We start from the raw sequence: 26,240 nt of genomic DNA, 5'->3' as shown, positions 1-26,240 counted from the left end.
TCAAGAGCTCAAAGATAAGGGTGTCTACTTATTCTTCCTTCTTCCTCAAGGCCTCTAAATAAACCTCTAAAAGACTGAGGAGATTATCACAATCTAAAAGATGTAGATAATTTGTTTTCATTTGTTTTCATCCCTTTATTGATCATGTGCAAATATGAAAATTCATCTTTTAATCCCTGCTGTCTATTCTCTAATTGAACCTTCCAAAGGTGCTTCTCAATCATCCCATATGTGTCATCAATGTGTGTTACAGTTGCAACAATTTTATCTTTGGTGACATTCAATTGACTCTCCGTAATATGTGAGCTAACAAATATATGAGAAAAATCAGATACATGTGATTACTGTCCTTGAAGAACTTGTCTATCTTCTATGCTACCTTCTCTATAGACTTTCTGATTCAGAAATAGGACAGTATTAGTTCCAAATACAAACATCACCATCAACATTGTCATCAGCGAACACTTAGACTTTATTGTTTCCTTTACCCATCATCCTTATGAGCGTAAGTTATTCCTTTATTAAGCTAATCAATGTTGATCTCTAGATTGTTCATATAAAAACTTGAGCAACTTCTTTTTCTGGTTAAATGAGATTGCAGTCTATGATCATCACTTCACGGATCTGGAATATATGAAATGTATGAGGATTAATTTTCATTCTCTTTGTAATCAAAAATGATTTTCTCATCCAATATTTCTTTGCTAATTTTCCAGAAATCTGTTCCACATTTCATTATGAGAGAAGATATTCTATTGAATGCTTTCTTTCACCTGCCCCTCTTTACTCAAGTGAGACTTAAGATTACCTTCACATTGAGTGAACACATTTCAGACCAATGTTTGTGTAAATGGAGAAATTTGCATGCTCTTGTTTCCAAACAGCCCATAACACAGATACGGTAGATAGGAGAAAGTTTCACTTTCATTAAAGGACTTCATGGTTACAAAGAGTAACATGATTTTTCACTAACCAATTCTTCTAACTACCTAATGATCTAAATTAAGAATTTGGACTACAATACCTGGTGTAGAACCTGTGGTATTGTGATTAGTTGAAATGGTAGAAAAACAACAATAGATTTCAGCAAGCCAAAAAGTGATCCATTTAATTCAAAAATAGAGTTTATACAAACTTTGATAGATCTCAAGGGTCACCACTATCCCTAGGAAATGAAAATGAAAAGTCCACAAGTTATTTAATTACAAAATAAACTCTAAAAACTACAAAAACTACAGAAACCTATATTAAAAATTGCATCTACTTGTAAAAATCATAACTTTCTACTCATAGCTTGAAATTACGAAGCGTCAGATTTTCTGGAAAGATCTTCAAAAGTTTTCCATGCTAAAACATAGAAAATAGATTTCAGTATTATTTCCATTTCTACTTGTGCCAACATCCTCTGCATCTTCCTGGACTGTGTTCTAATCACCTAATAATGGAAAACAATTTAATATGAATAATTAATACAGTGTTAAATAACCAATATTAGTAAACATAACAATAGGCATTTCATGATGGCTACAAGTACTTCAGAGATTCCCGTTTCATATCATGCTCACTTGGATATATTTATGTAGTCTTTTACTTAATAATTTTTTTTTGTTGTGTTTGATTGCAAGGTTTGAAGGAAGTGCATCCATTGGCAGAATTTTCTGGTAATCAAACCATGCTCAAAATACACCCTACAGGAAACAAATCATGCTAAACTTTGTGGGTGCAGCCTTCTTACCAATTGAACTCTAACCTCATAGGCTCTATGCTGAAATTTGAAGCTAGAAGTTGTTATTGAATGTTCTTTCTTGGGACTCTGAATTTTTGTAACTTCTAAAGATGATTATTCATAATAGTTAAAAAGTTTTTAAAATCATAGTCACCATGACAATACAAAAAGACTGATGATGTATGCTATAATAAGTGCTACATGTGCATGTTAAGGCTAAAATTTGCACCCTGTTAAACTAAACAAGTTTAACAACCTTGCCTGACATGGGATTCATTTTTGCATGTGAGAAATGCGTAACTAGAAATGAAACCTTCGAATTCTAAGCCAATTCCTATTGGATAATCATTGATAACTACACAAAACTAACTTGAACTTATGGGAAAAGGGATAGAAGTTACTGAAATGAACCTAAGATTTTAAACTCTAAACTAGAGAACCAAGTGATATACTGAAATATGATATGAAAGGTCAAATACTAGTAACTAAGAAAGATTACTAAACTATCTGAGTGAATACATAACATTTCTATATAGGCTTGCATAAATATTTTGTAGAAAAGTCTGAAAAATGAAATAGAATAAGGAGGAAAACAAATGCCTCTCTTATAAGCTTCACCTTTTAAAACATGAACTACAACCTACAAACAAACATACTTTTCTGTAACTAGGTGTTTGGGTGAGACAAAACAACATAGAAAAAATGACAATTCACTAGATTTCTTTATCAAATCACCTGAAAATACACACAAAATGGCAAAAAGAAAAGAAGGCTCAAAAATAGATTCATATAGCATAAACTCAGTTGCTATCACTTGTATTTGATTTTTCAAAATGAGTTAGAAATATCTGCACCAAAATGCTAAGGAAAAGAATGTCTCATAAGCCTCCTCTGCATAATCAAAACTGAACCCAAAGTGAGTCCAAAACTTCACTAAATACAAACACAACCCTTGGGTCGGATGCCAAAAAATAGCCTCAAAAAGAGGACCTAACAACCCATGAAATAAGATTTCACCTTGGAAAAAGGTCCACTAAGCCATAAAGAGACTTATGACTCACTAAAACTTCCCTCAAAAGACTCAAATTGTCAATAAATGACTTCAAACTGCCAAGACAAGGTCACAATTCGACCCACAGTCTTGAAATGACTCAAAAAGCCTCCATATATACTCTCCATGACTATAAATGATAATACCAAGTCTTTCAATACAACCTCCGTCATAACTCTTAAGACTCAGTATTTTAAAACATGTCATATTGACTCACTAGTCCTAAGACCAATTCAAATTTTTCTCTTTCCCTCTTATTTGCATTTAGGAAATAACAAAAATATTAAAATGACTTATAAATAAATGTCATCTAATAGTTATGTTTTACAATATTGAACCTATGTAAATAAAATATAAACCTAAAAACAATTAAAACTCCCCTTCCCAAAACCCACGGCATATGTATTACATTTCATAAAATAAAAACCTCAAAAAAAAAAATGCTCCAACATCTGTGGATTTCAAAATTTATGAAAAGGGAGAAAGGGCATAGTTTATTTCCTTGCAAAACCCTAAACTCCTCTCATTTTACATATCGTATTTGTTGGAAAACTTGGAGAAGAAGTGCAGCCAGGGTTTGAAGAGCCGCCATTATTTTGTGACGCATTGCTACACTACCATTTTGCTTTCCTATTGCTGCCATTCTATGACTGGATTTCATAGTTTTTTTGCATTTCTATTTGAAGCCATGACTAGAAGCTGCCATATTTGAAGGTAATGTAGTCATTTGATTTACAGGGCACATTTTATTTGAGCCACCATTATTTTAAGAGTTTTGCTCTGCTAGTTTCAAGGAGAAATATGTGATTGCAAATTATGACTGGTTTTATTAGACGCCACCCTTTGGTTTTTTCCTTTCTCACCATTATTGCCATGATTAATGAGGTCATTTTTCATATGTTGTCTTGATTTATCCTCACAGCCAGAGGTTAAGAGATGTGCATCTACATCTAACAGGAACAACTGGGTCTTCAAGCTGCCATATGGTTTTGTTGCCATGATTTATGAAGTAGTATTACTGTTATTTGCAGTCGCCATGATTGAGTTTTGAGCAATCAAAATAGAAAATCTCTGTGGTCTTATAGCCACCATACCTAGATTTCCTATTTGATTCATTTTTCTATAGATGCAAGGATTTTTGTTGTGAGTTTCGGTTCTGTTGAGCACATTCATTTTGCTCTGTGATTTTGCGATTTTCTGAAAAATACATATCGCTGCTGTTGTAATATGCTTCTTTTGATTGACAGTGTTGACATGGGTTAGTGTATTTTGGGTTTCCTTTGATATACACGACTATAGATGAGGCTCCTGTCTGGAATACTTTCTTATGCCCACAATTTGAACTATTGATGACTACTATAATTTTGGCTGCCATGGACTTTACTTCTATTCTGAAACACCATTTTTGATATCTTTGCTATGGCACTGAAAGCCGTTGTTACATTATTTTCTAGTCTTTCCTTCGCTTTCATAATTCAACAGGAATGTTGTTATTCATGAAAAATGGTTCACTACAAGGTTTTATCCTCTATTGTCCTTTTGCGGTGATTTACTCCCTTGTTCTCTGATAAGAGTTTGCTGCTGAAAGATCACTATATTTACTTCATATTTCTGTATTGTACTTTGGCAATGAGGATTCCTTTACCTCTTTCTTTTATGTAGCTATAAAGTAGTCTTCGAGATATACAAAATGTGAAAAGCATTGGTTCCATTATTTTCATGCTACCTGTTTTATTGAATGAATTAACTTTAAACAGTTTGCAATAAGCCACCTTTGTGTATTTTGAGGTTCAGGATAGATGCATCAACACTTCAGCTCTTATTTTGCTTTCCTTGTAAACAGTTATGTTTTTTCATGAAAAGAACCTCTTCTAATGCTCTTCAATATGACCGCCCATTATTCAACACTCAAGATACAGCTTCTCCATTTTAAAACTATGTAAAAATCTTGATTTCGATACTTAGAACATTCATTGCCTTCTGAATAGTTAAAACTATACATTTTGCTATGCACTTATAGCTGTAGCATTACTCCTCTCTTGTTAATAAAGCACCTTCTAAAGTATTTGCTGACACTGTCTTGTGTGGATTTTAATACTGGAAACTATTAAGACCCTATTGTAGCACGTTCACTTGAAAACATATGTTCTAGAACTACCTCAATACTGGAATTTGCTTTTCTGATTTCCCTCAAGTACTGCTACTGTTATATTTTCTGTAAGGATTCAAAGTCATGGCAACTTGTCCCTTAAACAATTAGCTGATTTTTTTTGTAATCTACAAGATGATAATAAAAGATTTCATGTATGGTAGATGTTTACCGTATTGGTAAAGAAATCAACGCATACAGACAATGGAACAAAATGGCAAAATTATATTCGCATATGCCAGAACATACATTATGCTTGATAAGATTCGCAATAGTAGATGATAGATGATTTACAATGATCCCAGATGGGATATAAATACTACTGCCAAACCTTCCCGAAGGAGTACATCGGCCACAACATTACATCCGCTACAAACTATTTACCCGTCGGCTACAAAATACAAAACACCGATGACAATCATTTCGTCGGCTACAGAAACACCGCCGGGACCATCCAGTCGGCTGACACCATCCCCCCCAAAAAGAAAAGTTGTCTCCTAACGACTGACAAAATATCTGAGACAAATTAACAAACAAAATACATTAATGGACTAATTACAACAAGATAAATCTGCTTCTGACACATCACTGACATCTTCGTCCCATGCCTGTAGCCTCTGCTAACATAACACTGCCTCCTTGATGAAGCTAACCTTGATAGCCACTTGTGCTGCTTTCTCTGCTTCCAACACTGGGTCCACTGAGGTAAGTGTCGCTGCACTGCCTTCAACTGGATGATTAGCTCCTCCCGAGCTCTCTACGTATCTACCAAGATAGCCTCCCAGCCAACACCTACTCCTAGTGCCTCGGTACACAAACAGTCCATGCCTGCAGCAACTTCAACTCTTCTCAACTGGTCAGACTCCCACGACTGATATCCGCAACAACTGGGGGTCCAGGGGGCAACGCCCCCGACGGGGTCGAGGGGCAGCGCCCTGGACCAAATTAGCACTTCGCAACCCACATAGAAATGCACAGAATACACCATTTCTGTCATTTTCTGTCGATTCTGCACTCTTTCTAGCAACCACGGATGCGTCCCCTTTCCTTTGGCATCATCTGCAACTCATTCTGAACAATTTGAATTTGTCGTCATTTTTTTTTTTGGCTAATAAAAAAAAAATGCTCACACCCATCTTCTACACAAACTCAAATAAATGAGAAACAGAACTCCAACAAACCTCCGGTGAAATGTCTCCTCCAACAATGAAAACCAATACACAGACAAGCCTTTCTCCACCGAAAATATCAAATTGAATTGCTCATCAAAATCCATCCTCAAACGCTCTCAGGCTGCCGCTTCAATCTTGATCAATGTGGTAGTTCCTGGGACTGGCCTCGAAGCTTGGAGCGAGCGGTTACTTCCTTGCATCTGACGGAACAATAACGGTAGGGCTCTTGCAGAACCCTGTCATATGTTACGTAGGAATTCCCCTATCCCTTTGATAATCGTGACTGCGGTCTCTAGTTCAAGAACCCAACCCTTGTGCTATTCGTGATATATGTTTGCACTAGAAAGCAGTCGGCTGAAGAAGAAGATGCAAGCAATTCATGTTGAACTCGGTGGAAGCAATTCAAAGAACACCAAGTGGTGGAGATCTGAGTCCGCCGTCACCTCATATCCATCATGCCAAGTCGACCATTGCACAACGGATGTCACTGCTGGTAAGGATTATCACCGAAGGCACAAAGTATGCAAGGAAACCCTGCTGCACGCCTGCAAAAAAGAGTTATAAGCCCACGGAAGAGAGTTTGCAACGGATGGAGGACAAACCCGCGGAGAAGAAAGGAAAAAAAAAAAAAGGGTCTCCGCGGAAAGAAGTCTATGGGGACATCAAGCGAAAAGAAGCCCGCAAGGACAATGCCCGCGGGACATCTTTCCCGCGGAGCACAGTCTGCGGGGACAATGCCCGTGAGACATCCTGCCCACGGAGCATAGTTCACAGGACAAGTGTCCGCGGGGACAATGCCCGCGGGATAGGTGTCCGCAGGGACAATGCTCGAGGGACAGGTGTCCATGAAACATCCTGCCCACGGAGCACAGTCCATGGCGAGAGCCCGCGGACAGCCCGCGGAGTCCCCTTCTGCGACAACAATAGAGTCTTTCTAGCACCATATATTTTGAATTTGGATCCGTTGACTGCCGGAGGTACTTTCTGCCCGTCCAAAGTTGATAATCTAATCGCTCCATTGTCGCTGACCTTCCGAATTTGATATGGTCCAACCCATCTGGCCTTAAACTTTTCCACTTTGATTTCATTCCGATCGTCGTACGCCTTATGTCTATTCTGTGCCACCTCCGTCACCCATTGTGCCTGCGATCGTCACGCAACTGGATTATTTTTTTGCTGTCAGTGCCCTTCCACTAATTTTATGCTGTGGTGTAACCTTTTCTTTCCACGCGGTCCATTCACCATGTACTGGACAGTGGGATCTTTCATTTTTCTCTGTTCAGACTGTATGGCAGCTTTTCCTTCTTCCGCTTCCCTACATTCCTCCGGACATTCATTTTCCTGTGCTTTGTCATGTTCATCGACCGTTAACATATTGCAACTCGAAAACAGTTCATAGTCTTCTATCTGCCAGTGGAACAGGCCATTCACCAAGTCCAGGTCGTCGTTATTCGATCCTCCGTCAAGTCTCAATACTCCTTTGTCTGGTTCCATTCTCGTCTTTCCTTCGTCATCACTTTCTGAATCTGACAATGTTGCCTCCTCACCAACTATTTGTGTATGTAGGTCAATTGTGAATCTTTTCCCTTCGCGCTTCATTGATAGGGTATTTCGTTTCCAATCATGTTTGACTTTTTCTTGGACCAACCAATCCCATCCCAGAATAGCATCATATCCTTTTCTTTTTAATGGAATGACCACAAAATCCAATAAAAATGGTTGCATACCAATTGTTACCAATTGTGCTTTCAAGATTCCCAACGGTTTGATTCCATGTTGGTTTTCCATGAGCAACTGAAATGCAGGTGGCCACAATGTCGTCTTTCCCAACTTCTTCCAAATATCCTCCAGCAACACATTCATGCTGGACCCTCCGTCGACAATTGTGTCTGTCAAAACATTTCCCAAAATCCCCATCTCGACGACTGTCAGGTGTCGTCCGGATGTGAGTGCCAGCAGCATTGGGTCTGTTGTCATCACTTCCCTACTATCCCTTCTTGTGTCCTCCGGTGCTTTCAGAAACGATGTATGATTCAGAATGGCCGTCCGTAACTAGGGCATTGTGAGAAGGAGTTCACTTATCTTGACCGGTATCTCCGTTTGTAAGATCTGTCGTACAACGTTTTGTTCTGTGAAGTTCCTTGCCAAGGTGCCGGTGATGTCCTTCAACTGAGATGTCCCCGCCGATGATGCCTTTGCAATTTTCGCCTACGCTTCTCCCACTTTTCTATTTTCCTCCGCTTGCCTCCGTATAATTGCCAGAACCTCCTCTACATCCGTGCCAATAGTGATCAAGTTTACTCTAGCCTTTGGACACTTGGAATCTTCATGATCACTGGGTCCGCACCATCTGCATAATAATTTCGGTGTGTTTGCCGCTGTACAATCCCGCGCAAAATGACCCCACAAATTACATGCTCGGCATTGAACAATCGACCGTCCATTTACATCATACTGAGTTCGACTTCGACTCCCATTATTATTGTTATTATTTGTATTGTTGTTATTTTGCCCTCTGCTATTATTCTTGTATCCCCCGGATGTAGCACCGGCAGTATTCATGTTTCCGCTACTACTCGACAGGGAAGCCTCCTATGTGAGAAACACTTGTGGAGATCCTCTTGTCTTCATGTTAAAGGGGCACTCCTTTGTCGAATGGCCCATGATCTGACAAATGTCACAGAATTGGTTCTTTGGACACGATCCTTTAGTATGCCCGTCTGTCTTACACTCCGTGCACCATAGCTCACTTCCTTTTGTCTCCTTCTGCATGTTTTTAAACTCCTTCATCATGCGAACCATATCCTTCTATAGGGCACGAACCTTCTTGCTGCTGCCTTCGTCGTCACTACTATCATCCCCGTCAGGCTCGTCGTCATCTGAATCAGACGAGCTAGTTTTCTTCTTCTTTGTCTTCTGCTCACTTTCAAGGTCCATTGCTCTGTTATACGCGTCCACATATGATGACGGTGGCACAATTTTCATTTTCCTCCGCAACTTCGAGCGTAGGCCATCCACAAACCATCTTTTCTGCAATCCGTCCACCGGCTTGCTTTCCATTTTGTTTATTAAGTCTTTTAATCTCCTAGTGTAGACGCGGACAGTTTCGTGCTTCCCCTGTTTGGTATTGAAAATCTTTGCTACGATTTCATTATCATCTCACAAGAGTTTAAATTCTGCCAGGAACTCCTTTTTAATGTTATCCTAGGTATCCAGCTTTTGTGGATCTGTATCTGAAAACCAATCAATCGCCACACCCCGTAGGGTTGCCGAAAATTTTCTGACCCATTCGTTGGCATCTGTGATTCCATTTGCCCGCCAGATCGTCTCACATGTCTTACAATGTCAGATGGGGTCGGCTGTACCATTGCCCTCAAACTTCGGCAGCTTTTCTTTGGGCCCCGCCATAACACTGGAGGTCTGCACTCCCACACTGGAGGTCTGCACTCCTACACCGGCGGTCGGCACTCCCACACCGGTGGTTGGCACTCCCACACCGACAGTCTGAACTCCGACACCGAGGGTCTGCACTCCCATAGTAGTAGTCTGAACTCCCGCATCGGCGGTCTGCACTCCCGCACTGGAGGTGTCGACAGCTGCGAACCTTGGTGAAGAACAAGGATCCTCTGAAGTTGTCTCCCGCGGAAGTCTATTCCGGACGAAGAGGTCACTCCACGCTCGTGCTCCTTCGGCACTGCGAGCCGTGCGAGTTGATGCTCTTTTGTCTGAGTTTTCCTCCCTCGGCGAACACAATTTCAAGAACTCCTCCTGTGCTTCTTCCACCAATTCCACCCGCTGCCGAGTCTCCTCCAACAATTGTTCCACGCTCCGATTTCCATCGGCAATCTTTTGAAATCTCCGTCGGCGTTTGGCTTGCTATGCCAGAATTAAATTCTCTTGCGCAGTACGGGTTCCATCTTTTTCCTTGACCTTATTCCAATTTTTGTTAAGCTGATTTGACATTAATCTTCATTCCTCTCACCTTCCAGATTCATAAGGCAACAGCGCCAAATGTTTACCGTACTGGTAAAGAAATCAACGCATACAGACAATGGAACAGAATGGCAGAATTATATTCGCATATACCAAAACATACATTATGCTTGATAAGATTCGCAATAGTAGATGATAGATGATTTACAATGATCCCAGATGGGATATAAATACTACCGCCAAACCTTCCCAAAATAGTCCGTCGGCCACAACATTACATCCGCTACAAACTATTTACCCGTCGGCTACAAAATACAAAACACCGACGACAATCATTCCGTCGGCTACAAAAACACCATCGGGACCATCCAGTCGGCTAACAGTAGACACATGGCCATTTCATATTATGCTTTTTTGCTGTTGTATCCTGTGCTTGCACATTATCGTCACATTCTCTGTCCTATTAATGAAATCTATTTATAAGGTTCGAGCACGGCCTCATGACACTTATAAACAAACCTCTTGAAATCAATAACATAAATCTTCTCAGCATCAAGTGTTACAATATCAGGAGCTAAAAGGTTTCAAATATCAAATTGTCCCTTTAATATCTCATGCTGATTCAAAACACACTGCAACTAGTTTTATTATAAAAGGTTTCAATGTTAAGAATAACACGTCCTTTTAATATAATATATTAAGCTTGATGCTTCTTTGATATAGATTCAGAACCGGGTAAAGATAGCATATATGTGGGAGTAATCAGTTGTAGGTTTTCAGTCATTGTTTAGATCTTTCAAGATCTAACCCTACTCTTTTCTTATACAGGGAAATGAAGACCGGAACTTGGCAGATGAGAAGCTGGAACAAAAGAAACATCAAGGATCATTTAACTAGTCAAAAGCTGAAAAGGCTATGACTAGTTACCTCTAATTTTAAATTTACATATGTGCTATTTTATTTTTTATTATGAATGTATATGAAAAGCAGCAATTAAACTCATGGCTTGTGTGAGATCTTTTACTTTCAACATTTCAATTCATTTCGTTCTTTTGTAAATATTAGTTGTATATTCAAAAAATAAATAATACAAGGACGTTTCTATTCCTTTGTAAATATCAAATGAAAAGTGTTTTTTTCAGCAACTTTAAGTATAAATTTGATTTTCAGAACTGAATTTTAACATAAGTTAAAATTAAGTAATAATGCAATAAGGGCATTGTAGAGAAAGAAACATTTTATCATGGAGTTCCTAGCATACAATGACATCCTTTCCAAATAAATGGATATCTTACAAACAAACAATCAATGTACTCTATTTGTAGAAGCATGGCTAGACAAAACAACAAACCTTGTGATCAAAATACATTGTCTAAGAAGAGATCTGTAGAAGAGGCTAGAAATAAAATAGGAAGTGTGCTACTTAGGTGGTCCCATAGGCTTCTTTGGCCTTATGGACATGTTGATGTGAGTTCTTTTCCACTACAACATGCAGCATCCAATACTAAATGCTTGAAGGGGAAACACCAAACACTCAACCCTCTCTTGATATAAGGTCATCTCTCATGCTAAGCTTGCAAAGTAAGACCATGCAAAGACTACAAGGTTCCTTCTTAATCATGGACTTCACTCAATTTTATGATGTGATATGCTGGTTATCACAAAGGGACTTACTCTATTCATTCAATGGATATCAACTTTTGCACCTCTAAAGATTTGACTCTACAATGTGCAATGAAGATATATCTAACCTTTCCACTTCGAATCCAACTTAAACTTCTAACCTCTATTTCTACTTCTACTTCTACTATGAATGCAAGGAATCATGGATAACTTGGACTCTACTAGATGTAATCTCACTAGAGGCTCCACCCACCTAGTGCAAGCTTCTAAGAATACACAACTGATTTTCACATAAACATCCTCTCTCCAATCCCATCATCTAGATAACCAAAGATTGAACATCAATTGAAGTTAAATTTTTTCATTGGCTTACCATGCAAGGTACCCTTACCATTGGCAAGAGGCTAGTGGCCTGGATTTTTTCAAGTCAAACAAATAATCATCCACAACAACTTCCATTCAACTAAACTACTTCACCATTAAAAGAGATCTACTCAAAGTGAAAGATTGGGGAAACCATGCAACACTCCAAAGCAATAACAAGTAATCCACTGTGAAGAACCAACAATGAATTATCCATTACTTTGAAAGAATCATAGCAACAATTTGATCAAGTATCTCCCTTAGCTATCCTACTCTACTCTAGCTCTCTAGTCTTTCCTCCTAGATCTAATCTAATCTCTCCTCTAAACTCTAAAACTCATCCCTTACAAATAAGAAGGCCTTGGCCTTTTATAGTAATTCCCTTACAACAAAAGGCCAGGATCGTTTCAAGATCAAGGGTTGAGGTTTCTTCCCACAAACCCTAATTAGGGTTTCTAAATTTATAACCAATTATATGAAGGCACCGATTCATGGGCCAATACAAAACTTAAAATGATTTTGATAGCCAATGAAAATGGGACACTTGGCATGTTGTGATCGATTATGGTTATAACTGAAATTTTTTGATTGGAGGAGACAAACAATTACCACTTCACCATCATTATCATGTTCTTGGAGTCTTGGCCTATAGAGCATCCCTAGCATTTGGGATTCCCTCCATCCTTCAAAGTCTCCTCAATGAATTGACTTGATCACTTGAATCTTTGTGAACTCATGAACTTGATCTTTCTTGATTCTCCTTGAATATGTCCTCATATAGATGAATCCTTTTGTGCTTTCCTAAATCTTCTCTTGATTTTAATTTTAATTTTTGGTTTGATATATTGACCATGAAACCTTCCTCCTCACTTGAGTCCTCGGGATTGAGCCATCTTCTTGCAATATGCACTTGAAGTTTTGAGCCCTTGATCATCACCTTGCCCTTTAGCTTCTCCTTCTTGAATTCACCTTGCAAAACAAAGGAGAAGAGAATTAAGCTTGTAAAAAAATCTGAAAATAAAATCACATCAACAAAATTCATCCCAATTTAAAACCAAACATCTTGCAAAGTAGAGGCAAATTTTAATCTCATCACAATCCAAAATGATTTATTATTATTATTTTTATTTTGTATTTCTAATTTGTGTCACTTTCTCTCTAATTTTTTTTTTTTTTTGAGGAGAGGTAGGATGGTTTTGGTGATTAATAAATGATGGTAGTTGGCTGGGAAAATTTTAGAAGATGCGAAATTTCCACCAAGTGGAAAATTCCGAAGTTGCAAAATTTGCACAGGACATGGTGTTCCTAAAATTCCTCATTTGAAAGCTCCCTGGTGATTCCTTGTTCTACTCTTGACCATGATGTTGCCTTCATGCCATAAACCAATTTTCTAATACCTTAGAGCATAGTTGGAAAAAACAAAATTATAATGCCAAAATCGTGCTATATCGCGGGTCAGATGGGCTGCCAATTAAAAAACAGTAGATATCGGTGACGTGTTGTTCATAATATCGCTGCATTTTTTTCTAGAAAATCTCGCAAAATATCGTGGATTTGGCTGTTAAACTTCAGCAAATGGAAACACAAACATGTTTTATTTCTGTTGACGACAGTGACTACATAGACCGAAGACTTCCCTGGTTGACGCCATTGATTTATGCAGACTGGGAATCGCACGAGACGACATTACTTCCTTTGGCATTAAGGATTTCAAATATTAATATATAGTCTTTAATAGTTTTTTTTCATTGACATTATAAATGAGGGAATTTAGATTTTTTATATAATTGTATTTGTGAAAGTTATGTTTAATTCGTTTTTGTTAATGAATGATTTTATAAATTATGGTAAAATTAGAAATTCTTTTTAGTTTTTTTATTATAAAGCTTGTGTTTAGTTTTTTAAATTATTTTAGAACTTTTATACTAGTATTGCTGAAGAGTTTTATAATAAATTTTACAAAGACTTTTCTTTTACCAATAGACTAACAATATACATTTTTTTGAATTGTCTAACACATAAATTCATATAGTTAGCTCTTATTTGAAATATATTTACATGAATATTTAATATATTTTCATAAAATAAATATCTGTATATAAAATTAAAATATATTTATATTTAAATTTAAAATGTAAATAATAAGTAGCTAACATTAGGACTACGAGTATTAATTTCCTAAGTTCCACTTGCTATGTATTTAAGTTAAACAATAATTAACCATATGGTGGATATCTCAAATTATTATATATTCTACAAATTTGGTGTGTGTATGTATGCATTTTAAATAATATTTTAAGAAATTTAATATTTTCAAATGTTCGATAACAGTATCGATTTATTGCTGAATTTTCCCTGAGATTTTTCCGATTCTGAGTTTTCCAAAAATATTGGGCCAGCCAAGATATTGCCGATACCGAGTTTTTAAGCTATGCCTTAGAGGATAGCAAACTTGGGAGACTCAATGTGTAAAAATTTCAGAAGATGCGAAATTTCCATTGAAGTGGAAAATATTTTCTATCAACTTCTTGCTCTCATCATTCTAAAATTTCAATGCTTGAGTTGCCACCAAATAGAAGGCCCGAGTATTAAGATTTTTGGAATAAATAAGGTGGGGGGGGTGGGGGAGATTTCAGAAGATTGGATATTTTCACGAAAGGGGAGATTTCAAGAGATCCAAAATTTTCACCAAAGGGGAGATTTTGGAAGATCCAAAATTTTCACCAAAGGGGAGATTTTGGAAGATCCAAAATTTCCACAAAAGGGGAGATTGTAGAAGATCCAAAATTTCCACCAAAGGGGAGATTTTGGAAGATCCGGAGTTTCTACCAAAGGGGAGATTTCGGAAGAAATAAAATTTCCACCAAAGAGGAGATTTGGGAAGATTCAAAATTTTGACCAAGACTTGATTCTCTCACAAACTTTGTCCCCTTCTCCAAAATAAAAACCCATCCCTCTCGAACAAAAAAAAATCACTTTTTACTTGGATTTAGACTACAACAATTCCCCTAACTGGCATCAAAATGCTTGTACAAGCTTGAAACCAAAATCGCCTACTACTGAGCCAAAATCGCCCAAACCATCCTAGACTTAAAGACTTGAAAAAAATGTTGTCAACCAAAACTGCCTAAGACAACTACTCCTACTTGCTAAAACAAAAAGAGGGGGTCCCCATTTGCAATGGGGCGATGGTGTGAACACCAAAAAAATAGGACATTATTAAAATATTTCATTGATTCATTCTTCTATATATTCAAAAAAGAGAAATGGAACTAGCTTCTTCATCAATTACTCAAATGTTTAAATTAGGATAGTTGGTTCAGATGTTATTAGATTAATTTTTCGTCCATTAGTGCATAAAGGTTTACTTGAAGAAAATGCTCTCAGCAAGGTCTATAAGTTCTCACTCTACAAGCTTTTTCAATCGAGGAGTGTGTTTGATCAGATACATATACGACCAGCTTGCTAACTGATTCTACACCAATTCTCTTTAAAACTTTGTCTCGTGCAGCTAAGAGTGACACCAATACTGCTTCACTTGCTGAGCCTTGAATAACACCGCCTCCCTTACCTGCAAAATGTAATTTCTCTTTAGTATAAATGAAAGAAGGGCTTAAGTTTTAACCAATAAACCTAAAGAATTGTAAGAGACAGATCTTTCATCTAGAACAATGCAATCAATCTGTCAACTAGCAGTTTTATGTTTCTTGTACATCCATATTTTTAAAAGTGTTAACCTTCATTGAAAATTTAGATGTGCCATCCATTAAAATTTTGAAATAAGTATAATTACAAGTTTATGGATTAAAAAGTAACATAAAAAACAACAAGAGGAATGCAGATACCACTTTCGGGAATAATAAGGATCTGATTCATACATATATCAGTTGTCTTAATCTATGTATGTAAAGTTTCATGTGAGTTGGTCCTTATAGGTCACATTTTCTAGTCAAAGCTTTTATTTTTTAAGTTTCTAGAGCTTTATTGAAATTTGTTCAGTTTCATCACAGAAGACTGTATAAGTGCACCATAATTATCTTTGTCATTACAACCAGTTCAAAAATCAAACTAGGCTTTGAAATAGTGTCTCTTAGACTATAAAGGATCTATGGGAAAAATACAAACTCATTCCACGAGCATTTCTGCACCTCCACAAAATTGTGTTGAACTTCTGATGTTCTAGAACACTGTAATGTTCCCCATCTTTTAGACCCTCAATGAAGTTCTTAGTTTTTCATTCTCTAAAGGCTAAGTGGAGAAATAAGGAGAAATAAATTAAATTAAAGACAATAAATAAATAAACCTAAAGGTGAATTTATATTTAATTAATATTATTTTCTAGAAGCACAACTAATTATTGTATTGGAAAGGGGGAAGCTTCTAGAGAGTGCATTTTCTAGAAGCACAACTAATTATTGTATTTGAAAGGGGGAAGTTTCTAGAGAGTGCAATTAAATAATATTTTATTTCTTTCTAGAAGGGTGAAGGAAAAGAATAAATAGAGGCGAGAGCTTCATTGTTAGGTATCCAATTATTGTCAATTGTATTTGATATTAACTTGGGAGAAGAAACTAAGGGTTTCTGATTTCAATGAGCTATTGGAGAGCATCAATTCTTTAGTGTTGCAACCATTTGAGGTGGTGAAATATCCACTGAATTTGGCATTCATGAGAGTTTCATTCTGGAGTTCTATTTGTGCTTAAATTGGAGAATACATTTATTGCTGGCTACTACAGTGTCACACTATAGTATTTATGCTTGATTCCAATTGCAACTTTCATCTCCATCTGTGGGCATCACTATTATCAGGTTCCTCTTGCAACTATTAGTAGTTTGCATTGTAATCTTAGCCATATAGTTTTGCTGCTGTATGTGATAACTCAGTATCAAATTTGGCATTGCTATAGTCATTATTGTAAGTCCATTTGTCTTGGCAAATTCATAGTAGCATTGTACATGGGAATGAATTCAAATAAGGAGATATATTTTGCATACCATTTGTTTGACGAAATGTCCATCTAATAGTATATATGATCAGCATAATAGTTGTATGCCAATTGTTCGTCAAAATGTCAGTTGGTTGTAGGTATGCATTGCATATCTAGTTTCCATGTATATGCATTGAAAATACCAAAAAGAACTACACTTGTGTATTAGTTCATTGCAAGAGGTATTGTAATATCATTTGCGAACATTCTAAATTTCTTAGCATTATTCAAACTATATCAAATAATCTAAAACACAAAAAAATCAAAAAAGAGAAAGGCATCATACAAGTGTTTGACAATATTCCTTGAGCTAAAATCAGTTAGTTTGGGCAAGGGATATTACAGTGGTATCAGAGCTTGCTTGCAAAGTATTTGATGAAATGTCAAACAACTAAACTAAAAAAGAATTTGGCGTTTAACAAATAATAACCGGTTAGGGTTATTACAGTGGTATCAGAGCAGTTTCCTGCCATTCTGTGGGGTAGGAAATTTATATTATTTTTAGATTTTTTGTTGCATTTGGAGTGACCAGCACTCTAGCATTTTCTAGCCATAGATAGGAGGATTGACAATTCTAGAAGTCACTGGAGTAATGATGAAGTTAGCGTGAAGATGAATTCTTTGTAGGAGAGTATGAAGAGACTTAAGCTTCATCAATAGAGATTGATAGAGAGCTTGTCGGATACAGAAATAATTGGAAGGGCAATGAGGTATATGGTTTTCACCTTTGGAAGTCCAACATCGAGGTTGCAGGGAAGGAAGCTTGGGTTTTCCCAATAGGAGTCCCTGATGCAAATTTACTTAGTATGACACCTGCTAGTCCTATCTAGAGTGTTGATGATGGACTTAGTGGCATCGAGCTTCAAAAAGTTAAGGCTCCTAGAGTTGTTGTTATAGTTAGTGCGGAGGTAGTTGATGTAGTTGTTACCACTGATCCTTTTGATTCTCTCAAGGATAGGACTATTATTGGAGATTTATATGTGAGATGTCATGGTTTTGCTATAGTGCAGGAGGCAGTTGCTTCCTCAAGTGGGACAGAGGCATGTATAGAGTCACTCAGCTATGATGTTGGTGATGTGGGTGTTTTAGCAGAGTCAGTAGATGTGGGTTTATGTTCTAGTATTACTAATTCGTAGCCTAGTGCTGAGTCATGTATGCAAAGTCAGGAGTCCGCAGTTAAGACTTTGTCAAGAGATCTCGATGCAGATAGTATGGACACATCTGATGATCCATTTGATGGTGCTATGAGATGTACTGGGTATGACATCCCTTGTCAGATATTGGGTGACAACTCCAAGGAGGTTTAGGATGAGTCCCAGGATCAATGCCTACAGGATCTTACTATTGAGTTGGAAGCTGAGATAGGTGAGGAGATTGATACGGCAAGGGCTTTCATTTCTTTGGATGAGGAGTTGGTTAAGGTATATGGTAGTTGTATGTTAGATGCAGAATTGTGCGAGGAAGATAGCACCCATATGAGTGATCTTGTGGTGGAGAGTTTTGATTCAGTTTCCTATCTCAGTGCAGTTAGTGAGATAGAGAGCTTGCATAGGAATTATAGAGGCATCATGTGACTTGTCAGCTAAAGGTGAGTGATAGTAACATTTCTTTAGCTCTTGAGCATTATGATGCTATCCATCAGATGTTAGGTACATCTGGTTGGGGTGCTCCTATGTTTGATGAGCATGGTGATAGTACTCTTTCTCTAGCAAAGGTTCATGTACTTTGAGAGGTTATTAGGATCTTGAAGCATAGTTACTCTCAGTTAGTTGCTGACAGGGATTACCTTCTAGAGTGGGGTGACACCTGCTATTAATGTTGTTAGGGAAAGAGGAGGTGCCTGAGCTCACCCGGGAGCTTGAGGTGACTGTGGATTCTCTTCAGTATACTTAGTTGGCTCTTCGGGAGTAACAGTCATAGTTGGATAAGGTTACCATGGAGTTAGAATGGGTACAGTCGGCACTAGCCCTAGACCTCATTCAATTACATATTGTGGTTGGTGGTGAGTTTGCTTCTATAGTTGAGGATGAGGGATGTGATGATGTAGTGAACACATTTGTCTAGGATATGAGTGTAGTATGTATAGAGGAGGTGAGAGCATTAGTGGAGATGGGCTCTCATGGTGATTTGCTTCCTTCTATTGGAAGTGAATCTATTTCTTCTTTCCATACGGCTAGTAGCATTGGATAGTTGGCATTGTTACATTTTCAGAGGGATCAGTTGTGGATTGCGGGGGAGTAGATTGATGCTTCCACATATAATTTCTACCATATTGAGTCATTCATGGAGTATTTGCTTGAGAGCTTGGATTTGCAAGAGGTTTTATATAGTATATCTGAGCGTACTCTCATTCGAGGCTATCACGCTATACGATGATTGGTGAGGAAGATTTTAGAGACATTGGCTGCAATGCTTCCCAATAGGGATTTTGTGGTTGGGTTTTCTGAGAGGGTTGCCCACGATCCTACCCAACCAATAGTTTGGAGTCAGAGATTGGAGCCATCTTTTGATTCCCAGTTTGATGATGATGAGCCCTTGACGAAGATTGAGATTTTTTATCAGCATTACACTGTGAGAAGTGCTCATCACTTTCCTTTCAACCCACAGGTAGAGGGCTTGGTTTTCAGAGTTATGGATGGTGATAGAAGGCTTGGAATTCACTATACTTGTAGAGGGTGTACTTCTCCACCAAGGGATGGAGATTCTGAGATACAGGGTATTGGAAAATAGTTGGATGTGCTAGTGAATGAGATAAATAAAAATCACAAATGGATGACCCAATTGATTTTGAATCCAAGATTTGAGTAGAGCATGATATCGCTTTTTCAAAGAATGAAATGTGATAATACAATTGCGACTTCAAATTTGCAAGGCATTTCTTATGAAACACTACATGAGTTGGGCACAATTGAGGTGGAATGTGATGAGAATTTATGTCAGGTTAAGTCAGACAATGCAGTTGTTTGCATGAGTTTCCTGGATTATGTATTTGATGGCGATACAACAATAGTGGGAGTAGGAGCATGTGAGGATACTATCAAATCAGCAGCCACTTCTGTGTCAATTGAACCATCCAACGAGGAGTTTAGCAGTATGCATGCAGTTGTAGATGTGTGCTCTGATGATAGTACACTTGTTATTGCTAATGTGGTGAGTGATATAGTGACAGAGTTGTATTATACTGTCGATCAACAAAGTGTTTATGTTCACTTCATGGACACTATGTTCAACATGGATGCAATATTATCTTATGATAATTTGATATTTGAGGTTGATGTTGATCACTCACCTGAATGGATTTGGGCTCAGTTTTTGCCATCTGTAAAGATTTGTGTTGTGGCAGTTGGTAATGTTCCTATGTCTACATATTTTAACGTGGCTACACCAATTGTTGATACAGTTGGCATGAGTGCATATGGTTCTCATGTAGCTTCGTCTCTTCAAGGGATCGTTGATCAAGATTCCAATCCAGTATATAGTATATGGGTGGGGACTAGGATGAAGATATTTCTTGTGGGGTTTTGCTCTGGTGATATTCTAACTCCTACATCATTAGCACAAGTTTTGAGTTATATATTGCAAATTATGTTGTTGGTCCTGATGATGTTAGTGGTATGCAATTGGCTCAATGTTGACAAGGGTGTCACATACTACTTCATTTGAGATCTAGGTGGAGGTTGGAGTTCATTGTGTTGCTAGATTACTTGAGGACAAGCAATTTCAGGGAGGGCGGACTGTAATGTTCCCCATCTTTTAGACCCTCAATAGAGTTCTTAGCTTTTCATTCTTCAAAGGCTAAGTGGAGAAATAAATTAAATTAGAGTCAATAAATAAATAAATCTAAAGGTTTCTTTATATTTAATTAATTTAATTTGCTAGAAGCACAACTAATTATTGTATTGGAAAGGGGGAAGCTTCTAGAGAGTACAATTAAATAATATTTTATTTCCTTCTAGAATGGTGAAGGAAAAAAATAAATAGAGGCAAGAGCTTCATTGTTAGGTATCCAATTATTGTCAATTCCATTTGATATAAACTTGGGAGAACAAACTAAGGGTTTCTAATTTCAGTTAGCCATCGGAGAGCGTCAATTCTTCAATGTTGCAACCATTTGAGGTGGTGAAATATCCATTGAATTCGGCATTCAGGAGAGCTTCACTCTAGAGTTCTATTTGTGCTTAAATTGGAGAATACATTTATTGCTGACTATTACAGTGTCGTGCTACATTATTTATGCTTGATTCCGATTGCAACTTTCATCTCCATCCCTAGGCATCACTATTATCAGGTTCCTCTTGCAACTATTAGTAGTTTGCATTGTAATCTTAGCCATATAATTTTGCTGTTGTAAGTGATAACTCAGTATCAAATTTGGCATTGTTGTAGTGATTATTGTAAGTCCATTTGTCTTGGGAAATTCATAGCAGCATTGTAGATAGGAATGAATTCAAATAAGGAGATATATGTTGCGTACCATTTGTTTGACAAAATGTCTATCTAATAGCATATATGATCAACATAATAATTGTATGCCAATTGTTTGTCAAAATGTCAATCGACTCTAGGTATACATTCCATATCTAGTTTTCATGTATATGCATTGAAAATACCAAAAAGAACTGCACTTACATATTAGTTCATTGTAAGAGGTATTGTAATATCATTTGCAAACATTCTAAATTTCTTAGCATCCTTCAAACTATATCAAACAATCTAAAACACAAAAAAATCAGAAAAGAGAAAGGCAGCATACAAGTGTTTGACAATATTCCTTCAGCTAAATTCAGTCAGTTTGAGCAAGGGATATTACAGTGGCATCAGAGCTTGTTTGCAAAGTGTTTGACAAAAACTCAAACAACTAAATTAGAGAAGAATTTGGTGTTTGACAAGTTATAACTAGTTAGGGTTATTACAAACACTCTTAATATGAAGACCTTTTTCATTATTACCTCTAACTTACTAACAAAGTTCATTAAAATTAGTTATTTTCATCTTAATGGTAAAATACAAAAAGATGTGTAGACAAAAAAAATATTAATGCCCTATTGAGGACTTCTTCCCTATCTTCTCATATATGTGAGAATGCAACATCATATGCCTTTCATTGTCAATTTTTCCATTTCTTCTAGAGAAAGCATAAGTACCCATCTTAATTTTATTATTCTATCTCCTTTTCCAATGTCTAAAAAGGTTTTGGTAATCCGTTTAAGAAAAATATTGTGATCAACTTTTTTCTCTCTAGTTCATATTCTTAAGATCATCGTCTTATGATATTGTGAATGCCAAAGTTACTATGAGTTGCAGACTAACACAATGCAAATCTAGAATGTGAAAATGTTATAGTGTCCAATAAACGGCTCTAAAGTATTTACTTAGATTAGTTGTTTGTATTCTCATTCTATTTCTTTCTCTCATTTCCATTCTAAGTGTTGAATGAGGTTATCAAAAATCAAATAAAGAGTTGTCTTCTAGAAGGTTATCCTATAAAGTACATCCCATATTCATACGATTCCCATGTTGTTGTACATGCAATTGCAGATTTCAACACCAACAATTTTGGAATGTCAAATGGGATGCAAGTTAAAATAACTTAATCTACACCTCATTTTATTGAATCTTTGTTTTACATATTGTGTTTTCAGAGATAAAATAAAAAAATATCAATTCATAGGAGCATGGATCTTCTACCCAATGACTATGTTCATAACTCCACTTGCATAAGAACTTGAATTTTCGTTCATGTATGTAAGTATATATATCATCTCTGGACCTCAAATCTAAGTGCATCTCAATATATTTGTAAGAAATTTTACACTTGCATCTTGGAGCTGTAGCAAACAATTGAAACAAGAGCAATGATGTTAGATTCTTAAGCAAGAATTGAAAGCATTGCCTCCCTTCTAAAGATGGCTTTGTTTCTTTCTCAAATCACATCGAAGATGTTGAAAATCTGCCCAACATGCATAATAATATTACTCGAAATACATTTGATTGTATCCTCTTTTGAGAAAAACACATGAACAATTTAGAACTTTGCAACCTACTTCAGTTTCAACTTGGGATCAACTTGTTGACCTTCTCTTCAATCACTTTGTGAAACTTGCTCCTTTGGCATTTCATGGCAATCAAGAAGCTTCCTATGAAAAGCATGCATGATTTTAAAACAGCTTGGAAGAGATTTTCGGTCAATGTCTGGCGAACCCTATGTTTTGCCTGTTTACTTCCTAGAAGCTTTAAATTCTAAAATTTCAATTATGATTCAGGATCTAGAAGATCAAACCTTCCCAGGTCATATGGTTTAGCTATTGAGGTCAAGAAAAACCTCATCGCTACTGGAGAATTTCCTCTTATTTAAATGCAACCTTTGTTTTCTCTAGAAAATAACTCTTTTGAAAAAGTCCACAATAATCAGGTATTTAGCATTGAGGAACTGAAAATGCAATTTATCAGATGGTCTACAGCCGCTAGGGTTTGAACATTATAAAGGTGTTTGGATGCCAACTCATTGAGCTGCATGTTGGACAATGCGGGTTGGTATGGAGATGTAAATAGTGAGTTTTCAGAGGTGTTTTGGAATGTTTGGCAAGCTGTCCTTGTACAAGAAGCGTGCAACCAGCTGCAACGGTCTGCTTTTTAGTTTTTTTGAATGTTTTCTAACAAAGTGATAATCTTTTGGCTTGAGGGCTGTCCGGCAGTTCTTAGCAGTTTGGAAGGTGTTGTGTGAAGATTTTAGACATCACTGCCTTGGCTTTGTTTCTCAGATTGCTACAGAATTCATATCTTGCCTTGTAGCCTTGATAGCAATCGTATTATTTGCAAAGACTGATTTCCTGATCTGAGCAGTTAGTGGGCCTTTTCATCTGTTTTGGGATCTTTTGGATGTCATTAGCACCTTTGGACACACATAGCTTTTTAGAACTGTCCAAATCATAGGAAGTCCAAGCCGAGTGACCTTAGTGAAGTCCTAGGGGTGTGGGACTCTCCAAGAACTCTCTCTAGGGGAGGCTTACTACAAACTAGTATTTTGCTGAGTCCTATCATGCATTGCCGATTGTTTGCCAAGTCCTGCATCAAGTCACCCTTGCCAAGTCCAAGTCACATTTCTAGGCTTTCAAGAGTTGGTTCCTATGATGTGAAGTTGCAAACATTGTTGTTAGTTATTATTCGAACTCAAAAATCTATAACAGGCCTCTTAATTCCTCTTTTACCTTCAGTCTGAGGTTCTATCATTTCTAAAGCAGTTCATTATGAATTTGGATCTTGATTACTGGAGAACCTGCATATTATTCACCCTTCTCAATGTTGCTTGATTGTTGGACATGAATCAGAGGTAAACAATCTATTTTGTGTTTGAAGTTAATACCAGGTCTGCGATATTGTTTTGAAATCTGTTTGTAATGTTTTGAGCACATCTCTTGAAGTAGAAAAGAAGACTTATTCTAAGTAGTTTTTATCCTTTATATTTGATGCAAATATATAATGTTTTATGCTTGTAACTTGTAAGAATACAATCTGATGAAAAAATCAGAAAATTATCTTTATTGAACATATATTTGCAAATACATACTTTCAAAATTCAATCAGTGTGGGATATTTCAGTGGTTCAGAGCTTAATGGTCTGCCATCCTGCGTAGTTTGTGAGCAGTATATAAATGGGAGAATTGAGTACTTTTACAAAGGATGTTTCGGAGCTGATAGGAGGACTCTTCAGAGTTCAAACATATGAGTGACCCTACCATTAAGGGGTATGGTAAAACAATGTTGAAATGCAAGCATAATGGAGAATTTGCAAACAAAACATTAGAGCCTAAAGCAAATAAAAATGGTTCTTCCAAAGAAAAATTCCAGAAGGGGGAAAGAATGAGTTAAGGAAGCAAAATCTTTGGTTCTCCTACAAAAGGGGCTGGGAATATAATCATTTGACTGCAGGAAAATGGTCAGAAGATTTACTATCTACTGCTAGGAACCTTTTGACATCATTTCAAGAGGTCCACAAGGATATACATAAATTGAATACACGTTTATTGCAGCAGAAGAATCAATTATTTACAAAAGCTGAACTTGAGGACAAAGTCAATTCATTGTGTTTATAGGAATGCATCATAAAAGATGAGAACACTGTTGAGGGAGATAGGTTGTGATGGACTGAGGTCTGAAGAGCAGAAATCAATTAATATTTCAGGTAATGATTGCAGGGGTTTCTTGGTAGTAAACTTGGAGGTTATGCTCAACAAAATTAGTGAAATGAAGGTTTCCATTTGTCATTTTGTGTGTGCTTATAACAGTGCCCCATCCTAACTTCATTAGGAATGCATTCCATCATCAAATGTGGCATTTGAATGTGATGGGTGCAAGAAAACAATAGAGTCTAAGTGTGCTTTGATACAAAATGATGATGATGATGACAATGCTTGTGTATTTGGAACTAATGCTGTCATAGTTCCAAATCATCAAGTGTGTAGAGTAGGTGGCACAGAAGATAGTCAAGTTCTTCAAGGACAATCAACTACTTCATCCTATAAATCTGATTTTTCTCCTATGCATATTAGCTCGCATTATTCGGAGAGACAACTAGAAGTCATTGAAGATAATATTTTTGCACCTGTAACACGCTTTCATGACACATATGGGAAGACTAAAAAGTTCCTTTGGGAGGTAAAATTAGAGAAGAGACAAAAGGGACTTGAAGAGGAGTTTTTATTTGCAGGTGATCAAGGATGGGATGAAATTAATGAAATCAGATTATCGACAACTTTCAGATCGAGATCATCTCCTTGATCTTATAGAGATTTATTCAAAGGCATTAAGGAAGAATGAACAAGAAGTAGATGTCCTTACCTTTAAGCTCTTGGGCACTAAGGACAGCCTAGAGACTGCCCAAGTGGCACTACATGAAGTAGAAAATAGGTAGATGAGCTTTCTTTAGAATTGATTTTTTTCACATTCTTCTTCAGATCAATCAGGTAATCCTCCTATCTTTTATTACATCATTGACTAAGATGCAACATTCTGATACAAAAAATGTGGAGGATCATTAGGTGATAAGAGTAGTGATGAAATTCATGTGGGAGAGTTAGTATATAAAGATTCTGATTGCATCCATGATATTGTTTCCTTAACAAATGTGTCATGTGAGCATGATGGTGGTTGTAAATTGGACATGAAGGAGAAATCTTCATATCTTATTAATAATGATGGGGAAGAATGTCAAGAGTTGGAAACTTGAAGGTGGAGT

At 37.0% G+C, this 26,240-nt stretch overlaps 1 protein-coding gene across 2 annotated transcripts in view; it reads right to left on the bottom strand.

The window, feature by feature from the left end:
- Positions 1–26,240, bottom strand: part of LOC149541391 (tyrosine decarboxylase 2-like) — a 227,901-nt gene that overhangs the window by 171,303 nt on the left and 30,358 nt on the right. For both annotated transcript variants that reach the window (XM_089796668.1, XM_089796669.1), the window contains one exon: positions 15,425–15,588. In XM_089796668.1, coding sequence (XP_089652794.1) covers positions 15,425–15,588 — 164 coding nt within the window. The remainder of the gene's footprint in view (positions 1–15,424; positions 15,589–26,240) is intronic.

Source organism: Cupressus sempervirens, chromosome 8 (assembly GCF_028749045.1).
Source record: "Cupressus sempervirens isolate cs-2001-9-10 chromosome 8, ASM2874904v1, whole genome shotgun sequence".
In the NCBI taxonomy this organism is placed as follows: domain Eukaryota; kingdom Viridiplantae; phylum Streptophyta; class Pinopsida; order Cupressales; family Cupressaceae; genus Cupressus; species Cupressus sempervirens.
Note: the sequence above shows the minus strand (reverse complement) of the source record. Positions and strands in the feature narration are given on the sequence as shown.